The sequence below is a fragment of the Dermacentor silvarum genome, chromosome 8, assembly GCF_013339745.2.
Source record: "Dermacentor silvarum isolate Dsil-2018 chromosome 8, BIME_Dsil_1.4, whole genome shotgun sequence".
Lineage (NCBI taxonomy): Eukaryota > Metazoa > Arthropoda > Arachnida > Ixodida > Ixodidae > Dermacentor > Dermacentor silvarum.
In genome coordinates, this window is record NC_051161.1 from 37,176,007 (window position 1) to 37,188,858 (window position 12,852).

The 12,852-nt window shown below is 43.8% G+C and overlaps 1 protein-coding gene across 1 annotated transcript in view; it reads left to right on the forward strand.

Annotated features, from left to right (window-relative positions):
• LOC119461027 (regulator of nonsense transcripts 2-like) overlaps positions 1-12,852 on the forward strand; it is a 59,928-nt gene that overhangs the window by 40,264 nt on the left and 6,812 nt on the right. The window contains 8 exon segments of the mRNA XM_049672356.1: positions 1,311-1,494; positions 2,741-2,836; positions 4,110-4,219; positions 7,955-8,122; positions 9,290-9,374; positions 11,289-11,374; positions 11,947-12,009; positions 12,296-12,374. Of these exon segments, the coding sequence (XP_049528313.1) occupies positions 1,311-1,494; positions 2,741-2,836; positions 4,110-4,219; positions 7,955-8,122; positions 9,290-9,374; positions 11,289-11,374; positions 11,947-12,009; positions 12,296-12,374 (871 nt within the window).

Consider the following 12,852-nt stretch of genomic DNA (forward strand, 5'->3'; position numbering starts at 1 on the left):
CTTGGGTTGGACGTCGGCCGCAATGTACGAAAAATGCTGTAACAGCGGCGCGAAATGCCTTCTCTCGTCAAGTTGACACTTTATCGACTGCCTTTGGTACGTCTCAACCTTTGCCCCCACACCATTGCGAAGATTTCCCGGGCGATGGTTTCGGTTGCGTTTGCACCTGTGCCATTTGGCGTACGTATATACATACCAATTTCACGTCAACGAAGTTCTGCCACAATGCAATTTTTCGCGTGTCCCGTGAATTTCGTTGTACAGGGACTCGACTGTAAATCATTACTGTCGGTATCACCATGTTTGGATGCAGTGGTAGTCAGGATTGTGTTAGTGAGATTTCACAAAAGAGAGTTTAAGCTTGTCCATAAACTTCTTACAGTTTATGGACTACCGGGTTATTGAAGTTGCGTACAGCAGTAGCAAAGCTGGTACTGACATCAAGGGATGCTTTGTTCAACTACAATGTTTCAAAGATTTTTGTGTTGCGTGAGTGTTCTTGTCGAAGGGAAAATCATAAAAGGATTGCACGTTAACGATTATGTTGCTGCTAATGCTGTACACGAGCGGTTAAGTAGAATATGGTAGGTACTCCAGTACTATTTATTTTGCGTGCTCTCTGGTTAAACTCTGTGTTAAAACATGGCACTACTAGCATTGCTGCTGCTATTTTTGGTGTTCCTCAAATGGTAATACGTTCTTGGGCAAACTAAAACTTTCTAGTATTTTGTAGGAGGTGATTTTCTGAGGCCTCAGAAGAAGAAGAAAGCTTTACAATTTGTATGTGACCTAATACCAAATAGAGCCACTACAGAACTTTAAGAAGCTTAAGCGACAGGCATTTGTATCAGCAAAATGAGTGTTATTATGTTCGTTACATCTGCCTTCTTGTTCAGCTCTTTCTTGCTTTTGATAAATTATGTGCACTAACAAAGCGAAGCTTTCACTTTGATGTTGTTACTTTAACCTGCACCATGTTGCGCATTAGGTTTGGTGGAAAGCCTGCTTTCAGACTCACAGTAGCATGCATTTTAGGGTTGTCTTAATTGCATTTTCTTGATGCTTAGCTGCCGAACCTGGTTCAGTGCGAGAAAAAAATCTCTTCACAATTGTATAGCACAGTTTAGATACACTGCTGTATGCTCCTTTGAAGCATAGAGCTTACTTTATTGAAGAAAAAACTTGCTTTATATTCGTGCGAATACAGTATGATGCATAAATTGCAGAGGGACGTGACATAGACAGGCTCTCTGGCAAGCCAACCTCTTTACATGTGGTTCTCGTTTTTCTTTTGGCTGGTTGGTTCGCAGCAATATTATTGGCAGAAGAAGTCAGCTGACGCGTACGGGGAGGAAAACCTCTTCCCCATCACAGTGGACTACCTTGTCAAGGACACACTGCTTCCACTCCGGCCAAAGATGAAACTGTGCGAGAGCGTTGAGGAGGCTACGGCTGCGGTTGAAGATCTCTTGTCCGAGCTCAAGCCCAAGCTGTGTGAGTGGGAAAAAAAATGCACAAAGATGTCGAGATGTGGAGTTTGGCCAGCCCGAAAAGGTTTTTAAAAAAAGCTTCTGGAGTTGAAATCATGCCCCGAAAATGAAGCCAGGACGCTGCCGTCTTACTCGGGGCACGAAAAGGCATAAGACCATAGTAAAGAATAGGAAGCACTTTCTTATCGTGCTTAGGATAGCTAATTTCAGCATACAGATCTCACTCTGTCTGTCTTTGTGTCACTGGTTTTACGATGAAACCTGAACTTGGCAAATTTTATGGGAGATCATGATATCAGTACTCAGCCAATGGTAATATTATAGCTAGAAAACAACCAGATTTTATTTCCCAATTCGCCTAGCCTTTACATTAGTAGAGTAAGTGCACTTAAGCTGTGAGCAGGCTCCAGCTGGCTCCAGAAATTTCTTAAAACCTTCTCGGTGCTGCCCGTTTTCTTTTGTGTGTATAATTGACCCGTCTGACTATATTATTCAGCCCTACTAATCATTTATGTACTATTGCGATTGTTCAGAATACTAATCATTGCTCTAATTAGTGCTTTTTTATCTCTTGCTATGAGGAACATTTTTAAAATGTGAGGTTATGAATGTTGGGCAACGTTGAGCTTATCTTGAGAAAGGACAAGTTGCTTGGGCAACATGGTATTTCAACTTGGTAAAACCAGTGTGCAAGATGAGGATGACAACAAGACAGCACAAGCGAACAGATTTTGGCTAGTAGTTTCGAAGCACTGAGCCCTTAAAAAAAAAAAAAAAATGCAGATTGCAACTCTAGAGCTGAGGCAGGTGACACAGCTCATGTGTCATCTGCCTGTCTGCCTTGCAGTTGTCTGCATTGTGTTTAGAACAAGACAGTGCTGTGTTTGTGTTCCCTTTCTCATCACCAACGTGTTTGCTGTGCTTGCTGCACTTGACTTGTCTTGGCTTGTCTGAACTTTCCCTAGTTTGGTAGAATTTGTTGACGCTGCTTTTGAATGTCACCGTTGGGTCCTGCCCGTGCTTTATATTTTATGTGTTCATGTTTCACCACGCTGAACCCACTTGCATAATTAACTGTTCCTTGGTTTGCCCTTGCAAATGCTGGCAGGACAATGGAGCTTTTCCTAGCCAAGTTAATTTACATAGTGATTATTGTGTCCCAGTGTGCACTGGTTAAGATCTATCTTTTTAATGTGGCATGATTTGAAGTTCCTTTGTTTTCTTTCCCCTTTTTGTTTTTGTCTTTGCAGCTGAATACCTGTCTCCTCCTGCAGCAGATGGTGAGGATGGCGACGCCAACAAAGCCAAAGAGTTAGAAAACCTCAGCCCGATTCAGGAAGTGGAAGGTTGGTTGTGCATTCTGTGCTGTTCATGCTTTAATATAAGCCTGCAGGGCCTGGGCACACAGCCACTTCTTGCAGCACTGCACATAAAACATAATTTACTGCAATAGAATGAAATTAAATATGCAGTCTCTTTTGCTGAGGTCATGGCAGCTGAAAAGCATCATGATATGCTGTGTTCAAGGCATTAAGCTTTCTAACCTCACTACAGTACTGTATACGAAAGTTGCCCATGTATTCACAAATGTGCCTTTGCTTGAGCCTCTTCTACTTCGCCGACTGCAGCACAATGTTACCCATTGACTGAAGAGTACACTGAACTTGAATGATGCTCCTGAGTAATTCCTGTGATGAAGAGTTGCTTTGGAAACACCCCTTTTACAGCAATGCATTAGAGTAGGTGTTGATGTTTTGGCTTAAGAATTGGGGGTCGAGGAGGGGAGTGTGATCAAATCGAGGTGCCGCACTGCGCTTCACTTTCTGTAGTGGACGTGGAGTATCAAAGGGGGAAATTTCAGAACACAGCTGTCAGGGCCAACTGCAACAAAATTTTGGATTGTGTAAAAAGCCTAGTTTTAGATAGCGCAGATATAGAGCAGGGCTTCTGTAGAAAACTTTTTATTTGAAATACGGGTGGATGGGTTCAAATAGAATAGAATAGACACTCTCAATACCAAGGGGGGGGGTTCCGCATACCAAGGGGGGGGTTCCGCCCCATGCTCCAGAAATGACGCAACACCCAGAGTGTTGAATTTCAGTGTGTCTCCTTGCCATGACCTCCGAGATAAAGTGGTGCCTGCAGTGAGCTGAAAAATCTCGGATGCAGTGTGCTGGGATTTGTGTTGTATGTGCTAGCCACCAGATGCACACGTCATCCACTTTGGTGCTATTTATAGGCTATTAATAGGAAAATTAGACGGTTACCAGCCCTGTGTTGCAAAGATTGCTTTAGAAGTGTGTAGTTGAAAACCAATTTAGCCAAAGGGAAATTTTGTTGCTGGTTGCCTTTAAAGCCTAAACTAAAAATTAAGCTCTTTGTTTATGCCAAACCATGTGCAAGTTCACACTGATTTGTGATGCCTTTCTTGACAAATAAGTGCATGAAAACTGACAATATCTTTTGACCTCATTGCTCTCTGTCCTTAGTGTCCCCGTTCTCAAAGATGAATGGCACTCGGCTTGCCTACCTTGTTATAATTTGGTACATGACATTTTATGAAGCTATATGAACGTAATGTGCTGCATTCAATGCACACAACTCTCTTTGTTTCTTCAGAGGAGCCTGACGACGAGAACCATAGTGGTGAATGCAGTGACCAAGATGGAGATGCGGAGGGTGATGGTGACACAGATGTCTACAGTGGAAGCCAGAGCCAACCACTTGAAGTATGTTTTTGCTGAAGTTGTGTTTTGATTAAGCTGCAGTTAACCTCTTAAACTGTTTAGGAATTTTAGAGTGGTTAAATTTAACAATTGGCTTCATTGTTGATCTCTATAAAATTATTCAGGGTTTGCAAATACAGCATAGACTGATTATAGCATATGTCACCCGACTCAGAAATATCCGCGCTATTACCAAAACAACCTTTTTCAATGGCTCCACATGTGCAAAACATGTAAAACAAGCAGCCGCGCGTATATAAAAATCGAAACATGTGACCGGGATGTTCGCATCCTTTTAAATTTGTGAACATTGAATGCTTAATGCTGCCCTAGGATCCCCGGTCTTTGCTTGAAGCAAATAACGCAGCAAAGAAAAACTTCATAGAGGAAAGTAAGTCGCTGACTAAATTTTCAGATCTGCTTGATTATTTGAAATGTCCCATGCACTGCCACCAACGCCACAGAACTAATGTAGAACGGCGACCGAAATTTCTGACGCCGTGCAGGGCCTCGTTCGATTTCTCAGACTGATCCGTGAGCGCGCGATGTCGAAAACATGGCGACCTCGAACCAAGTTGCTGCCATTCGAGTGTTGCCCACCCACCGCGGTGGCTCAGTTAGCTAAGGCGTTGCGCTGCTGAGCACGAAGTCGCGGGATCAAATCCCGGCCACGGCGGCCGCATTTCGATGGAGGCGAAATGCAAAAACGCCCGTGTGCTTGCGTTGTAGTGCACGTTAAAGAACCCCAGGTGGTCAAAATTAATCCGGAGCCCTCCACTACTGGCGTGTCTCATAATCAGAACTGTTTTTGGCACGTAAAACCCCAGAACGAAGATTCGAGTGTTGCCCGTGCCGCCTGTGCCCTCACTTTCGTGGTTGAGGTGGTTTCTTCGCTTTCCAAGTGCCATACAGCCACTGCGATGCATTTCGTTGACTTGGCACCAAACTGCCACTTTGGTTGCCAACTTCCATCGAACCACGCTAGTTAGGCATAGCCTACAGGGCATCAGGTGGCATGCTGTCATTGAAAGCTAGCCCTTGATATGTTCGTACAAGCGTAGACGATTAGTACCTAGAGATTGCGCATTAGATCACGAGCACGGGCTCCTGACAGCAGTCGTACGATGCGGAGTTTGCTTCCTCGGGCGATCAGCTGCGGCAGATACTGCGAACGCCAACCAAGTTTCTACGGTCAAATGTCGTTTATTTGAACTGACGCTGTGGTCCCGTCAAAGTTATGTGTATTCCAATAGTTGCAAACGTCCGGTAATTCTAACGGCGCAAGCATTTGCGACGGTTTATTCAAAGATATCGCATTCTGACAATGCTCGCAGCAGCGTGCCAAATCACGAGCGATGTCTCCGACCCGCATTGCTCTGACCCTGCCATAGAGAAAAAGCTTAGGAGAGATCCCCTCAATGCCGCGTGCAATGAAAGAAAAAAAAAAAAGAACGTGGCGGCAATTTCACCCTCTCAGATGGCAAGGTTGCCATTTGTGCTTTGCGCCGGAACACGCATCTACTTGCATATGTCTCAGCCACGTGGAGAAAATGGCAGTGAACCATTTTTTCTGCTTCCTCTATTTTCTGATCAAGTGTTGACCTTGAACGCTGTGGCTGCGGCGCAGAGGGAAGCAGCGGTGGAGGCCCAGTCCAGCCAACGAAACTGCCCGCACCGGCCAACGCTCACCTTCTGATAATGGCAGAAAACAAAACTTCAGGGAGCAGGCTAAGCTGCCGGGGCCGGCGGTGGGCGCGCACGGTGACAGTCGAAGGTGAAGGAATTGAGAGCGAGGGCTAGGTGAGCTACCGAAGCCATTACCACCGAAGCGGTGTAGTTGCCGAGGCCAAATACGCTTCCCTCCAGCCTCTCCTCGCAACTTCCTCACCTTCGACAGTCTCCACGCATAATCAAACAGTCTCCAGATAATCAAAAAGGCTGTGGTGGTGATGGCTACGATTAATGCCAATTAATACCGGTTATGGCAAAAAGACCAGAAAACCGGATTGCGAAGGTTTTTTGCGTCCATAATTTCAGATGTTCTTATACATTGACTTTATGGTGTACGTGGCAGGGCTGTGAAGTCATCCAAATCATCGGGCATGTCCAAAAAATTGCGCATCTGGAAAATCGGTCGTTGACTGTATTGCATTTCCCACTTTTGCTATTTCTGTTTTCTTTTACTATAATTGTTTTTAATGTTTTTCAATTACAGATTACAGATAGCTGTTTTCTGATTCAGATAACAGTTGATTAAAATTCCTTATTTTGTAGCTGTCTTATACAAGTTATAGGACTTCATGTGCGTTTTTTTAGTGGAGTCACAGACCGATTTTCCGGACCTCGCAAGGACCAAAACATACTCTGAAAAATCAGTCCGAAAAAACTCGTACACACGAAAAAAATACAATTTATTAGGCTTAGAGTGGCATAAACAAATCTATAATAATGCCCTACCTCATACTACGCTTGGAGGTGAAAAGATTTGCTTGAATTTGCCCAAGACTGTCGTCTCCATATAGAGTCGACAAGAGAATAACCATGTTGTCGATCTCGGTTGGCGGAGATTGCTATGGAGATCGAAGAAACGAGCTCCGTTACTTGGCATCACTTGGCTCTCATGAAGGCACAGGAGGTGGCACCGATCACACAAATGCGAAGCCGCACAAGCACACACTATAGTCATGTACATCTTTAGGAGGCAGCGGCATTTGCCCCTCAAACGCGGATGCACACGAGCCTCCACCAATGGGCGCGCACTCTAGACTGACGTCATGAGCCGGACATGGAAGCCCGCGCCTGGAGCTGGGCCGAGTCGCGTCAGTGGGACTGCTTCTTTAGTCGCGGAGGCAATTGGTTGCCGTGCTTTGGTCATCTGGGTGAGGCCTGTCCTGCCTTCTTAAGTTGTACCCGACTATAAGATGCGACGTCTCCGAGACTCACCCACTGTGTGGACACACCACGTGCAAATAGCAACCGAAACTTTAAAAAAAAGCAATTATGTTGATAGAGCTGATCGGAAAAAAAGAAACATTGCCCTGGAGCGTTTTGTCAGCTAAGGAAGAGCGGGCATGGCCTTTGAGACCGGAGGATTGCACTCTATTGATAGCGTGTGCCTCCCAATCTTGAAGGCTATAGAGGGGGTCACTGGAAGCCAAGCCTGGCCAAGCCAGCGGAAAATTGAACATGGGTGGCCTTAAAGATCGAGTAGTAGCGTGGCTCAGAATGAGCGATTTAGTCTGGAAAATCGAACTTGAGGCCTAAATTTGTCCGAAATATTGGTCGCAAAAGGCGTTAACCCTATGGGAACCCTGACGGTGCATTTATGAAGTCCGGAATATCCAACAAGTCCGAATTTTTGGAGTCCAAAAAATTTGTCGACGGCTGTAGTGCTTCTATGTGTGGCTTTATTATGTGCCTTAGAATCCGTGTCTTATGTAGTATCGTTACACTTTAATTCAGTTTGTAAGACGGTGGGCAACGGATCCTGGCATTGCACATCTTATACCTGTATCACATGAGGCACTTTTCATCATAATTGAGCCTGATTAGGATCAAATCTCTTGATCGTGATTGGCTCCTTTGCACAAGCTGAGGAAGGGAACCAATTGCGATCGAGAAATCTGATCCAGATCGGGTTCGATCATGATCGAAAAATGCTCGGTGTGACTGGGGTATTAGATTTTTGTTAAGAGGCTTCATCAAAGGCCACTCGCTGATGCGATGTTTGCTGTACAGGATGATGTCGGGTCAAGCACGGAGGACGAAGCCGGCAACTTGGATGAGGACCCCGGCAGCTCTCAGCAAGACGTGACATTGGTCGGCCAAAGGCCCCGGCGTGCCCCGTGTCCAGAGGACGACGACTTCATGGCAGCGTTTGACAAGATGTTGTCGGAAAGCATACTTGTAAGTCTCATGCCTCCCTCTTCGTTTCTGTGCACATCCCAGAATCTTGCAAGCACTCATACCTGGTTTGCATGCGGCCGAGGCTGTCAGATGATGCGGTCACTGCACTCTGCCTCCTTGGCTAGAAAATGACTTCTTGTCCATTTCTGGCTTGTGTTACCTGCAGAATCGCATTGCATGGCAACAAGCTTGCTAAGGACCAAGTCCTTCTTGTTGAACCTTCAGTAGTATGTTGTTCAAAGTAGGTCAGTCATTCCCACAGCGCTAAGATTTACTTTTTACATGGCCTGCTAACTGTTAAATACAGTTGAGCCTCGTTGTAATGAAGCCACATCTGACACGAAAATGCCCTCGTTACATTCAACATTTGTTATTAAGTGTGCATTTCTTACAGGCTCATATTAACAAGGAACATTTTACATTTACTTCATCGTATCTGATAATTTGTTATATGCATGTTCATTATGTTGAGGTTTAACTATATATTAACTTATTTAGTTTCATAATGTGTGAAATAATGTCAAAGCACTTTCAGCTTATTAACCCTTTCTCTACCGCTCATGAGGCCATCATGAAGCCAGGTTTCTGGAAATCTCTGAGAAAATTGGTACATTGTTTCTCATTTCTTGCAGTATGGAAAAATTTAAACCTCAAGTTTTCTTTGTGACAAAGAGCATCAGAAAGTCTTCATTCATGGTTTGCTACCACAGGGACATGCCGTATCTTTGCGACGTGCCATTCATGACAGTGCTCTGCTTTACTGCGTTGCAGCAATGCACTTCAGCAGTGAGCAGCGCTGAAAGCATTGATGACTTGACATGCAAAGCAGGATTGCTTCTGCAGCTTTGTTTCGCTCCGACAACTGTGTTGCTTTTATGAAGATATGATCGTTGTTGTGTGTGGTCATTCGTACAAATTGATAAGCATGCAGATATCTTTTTCCCCAACCTTCTTTCAAATGTTGTAAATTGTAGGTGTGGGCTTCATGTAAAGGCAGATTATGTGTGCATAACTATACTGTGTGTTTAATGAATTGTAAATGTGCACAAGCTGTTGTACTACTGATTATTCAGGCATTAATGTCCAACCTCTACTTGCATACCCACTTTTCGCTTCACAGAAACAAACCTATTCAAGAATTCTGATCAAAATGTACCTATGTTTCAGCATCGCAGCCAGGACTCGGTGAAGCCACAAGCAGATATTGTCATCCCCATGAGCCTAAAGGGTACTGGCCAACAGAAAAAAACATGTAAGTGGTTTCGCTTGCCTTGATCTCCTTTGAATATGTTGGAAAAGGACTACGACTAGGGCTAGTTAGCATGTTTAATAGTATACTATAGGGGCACACAACCTCCTTTATAGCACGGCACCTAACACCTGATAATCACAAGAACTAGCAAATATAATACTGAATTATTTTTATCCATCATTAGACAGCTTATTATATCCATTCTTTGAAATTGGTTATTATGTGCCTGGCATGTCGGGAAAAAAAATGCTGTTCGAAAGGCGATCTGGGTGCTTTCCGGTAACACCAGCACTTGGCCATGTAGAGAGGTGTTTTTTCTTTGTTGTTTTTGACAGTAATGATCAACATCAGGTGGACTTTTCAACAGGCTGCGCGTTTCGAAGTACAGTAGAACCCCGCTGATACGTTTTCCCTGGGACCGTTTAAAAAAAAAAAAAAAACGTAAGAGCCGGGAAACGCAAGAGCCGAGAAATAGGAAAAATTGAGAAATGAGAGTAGTGTTGAACTGCAGACAATATTATTTTAATTCTTACGTGTCAAAAAAAGTCATAGTTTCACCCGAAAGCCGAAGCATCGATTGCGATAGCAAATTAGTAGACAGCTATACAATGTACGGATAGTAGTTTTATCGTCCGTATAAACTTGTAAACATTCGCTTATTAACTATATTAACCAGCATGGTGTCAGCTCCCACAGGCAAACATGAACACATCACACTCGATGAGCGCGGACACACACTGTCAAACGCTGGCGTGAGGAAGTGCCGCTGCAGCAGCGAGCGATGTGACCTTCGTGCTGCTGTCTCGCTTCAATGCAAACTGAGTGCCGAGAACACACCGCACGCACAAAGCTACGAGTCGCCGATGCACCTACACTGCCTAGACTCTGCCCCCAACACAGATCGCTTTCAAGATACGGCCTGCGCGCCGCCGCGCAGTACGCATTTGATGCTAGAGTACAGCGCTGCTCGCTATCACTCCCTCCCCCCTCACTCCCTCACTGGTGTCGCGAGCGCAACTGAAGAAGGCGCACTCCCTCCCTGCTTTTCTTTCTTGCGCTCACGAGATTTAGACACAGTCGTCGGCTCCCCTAGCATGCTTTCACTCGCACATACAGTATACGGCCCGCGGCGATGGCGTTATCATCCTTGGACTTTATACAGAACACCTATGGGCCAAAACTAATTTTAGGGCCACAATGCGTCATAGACACCTTCTTTAGATAGCAAATATGGATCTCAAAGGCCATACTTTTACTGACGGAAACCGAAAATACATCATAGGTGTCGCCCCCGGCACTTTGGGCGGCCAATGCCATCGTCAAGCCACCAAGCCAAGCGACATGAAAAGTCAAAATGGCTGCTCGGGCCGACGCGAGGTGGCAGTTCGCAACATATGATAAGCTTTTTTGTGAATGAGCCCAATTGTATGTTTTAGCGACCTCGTGAAGAAGCTTACAGTATTTTTTGTGTTTTTAGTAATAGAATAATTATATTAGTTCCGATTAATCAAGAAACTTTCCGTTACCAAGTTTACAGGAAGTATGTCAATGCAAGGTTTGTAGAGCTCATTTGAAAATGTCACTTTTCAGTTGTTTGCGACGCATTACTGTTTGCATAGTTTTTATTTTCATGCTTAAAGGAAAGCCGATAAGGCGCACAAGCCAGTGACATAGTAATGGTTCTGTGGGCTGTTTCAATAATGAAGAAGTTTGATAATTAATCAATACTAATTCTATTAATAAGAACAAAAAATACTGGAGGCTTCTCCAGGAAGTTACTAGCAACATATGGTTGGTTTCATCTGCAAAGAAAGTTTTTTTTAACATGGTCTGTGTTAGCTAAGACACCTGGTATACTGCAAGGTGCTGCTTAGTACTGGCAGTGTTGAGCTATTTATCTTCTGGTCGTTGCAGATAGCAACCTTCTGGAAAAGAAAGGCGAGGAAGACAAGAACACCATGAACTTTATCCTGATGACCCGCAAAGGAAACAAGCCCCAGGTCTGAGACAAAACATTTTGGTTCTTATTTAACTGGTTGATGCTGTTACTGCCAGCTGCACTTTTGTCTTTTGGTCAGTTCTCTCACCATTGTCTGTAAAAACAATCAAAATACTGAATGGTTGTGTTGTTGGAGACGGGGCTTGGTAATAAGTTTTTGCTTAATGTCTCTTACAGGGTTTCCAGAGTTGTGAGAAAATGTTTTGTACGCAGTATCTAGTTAATGTTTTACCCTCATCGCATACTTTGGTTGCTGTATGGCTTGCCAAAAGTTGCCTGTAAAAATATGTCAGCTATTTTTTTTTATGCTAGCCCAACCTTAAGTAGAATGCAAAGGACTTTCAGGTATGCTCCTTTTATGGATATTATATTGCCTTATCAAGCAAAGGACATTGGAATGATATGTACGAATGAACTTTCTGGCTGCACTTATTAACAAGAACTTTTACCTATCGTTAAAAATGTAAATAAATAAAATCACAATGGAGTTGACAGGGTATTTTGTTGCTTGCAGAAATTAATAAGAACAGCTTATATTAAGGCCATGCGGTCATATTTCCTCTGTGTGTGCAGTTCAAGAGCTTGGAGGTTCCGGTGTCTTCAGAGCTTGCACAGAACCTGAAGGACAGAGAGGAGGTGAGTGTCCCTGCCAAGCAAGTTCATCATGATCAATCATTAGTTATTGTTAATGGTTATAGGCCTTGCACCTGCTGTCACAGTGTCTAGTGTACTGTTGTTGTTACTTTAACCAGTTCTTGAAGTTTGATATGAGTTCCTTTTTTTTAAAAATTAAATCACGTGCTTCGCATAATTTTAAGTGATTAGCCACAATCTAGCTCCAATAATTGTGTCCCTAAACGCTGCATCTTTTTGAATCTTGTATTGTTACTAGAGTGCTTCTCACATTTTCCGGATCTTGCAGGCTGAAAGAGCAGAGAAGGAACAAGTGAAGATGCTCACATTGAACATCAATGAAAGGCAAGAGGAAGAAGATTACCAAGGTAAGGAGGAAAAAGAAGAACATGCTGTGCAGGCTTGTATTACTGGGGTGTGAGCTCTGTTTCAAATGTTTCATTGGATAACGTTTCAAGAATAGCAGCTTCTGCAATAATTGTTCTTTGCATTTAAGCCAGTATAGATGTTAATGACTAATTTTACTGCTTACTACGCGGGCTGCTCACTATATCATTAGTCACAGACTACAGTCCATTCATGCTAATTTGACCCTTGTGGAATCGCAAGATTCAGTCAAATTATCCGACAGGTTGAATTAACAAACAGCAGCAAAATGAATGAATCCAAATCTTTTTTTATTCCTTGAAATAGCCTATAGTGTTCTTTCGCTACTTGCTCTTGAAGCGCGACTCAACCAGTATGTAGCGAAGAGCGCCGCCTTGTTTAAATGCTGCCTCGGCATGATGTGACATGAAACAAGCAGGAATGAATGGCTTCCTGGGCAGGAGTAGCATAGGCCACTGA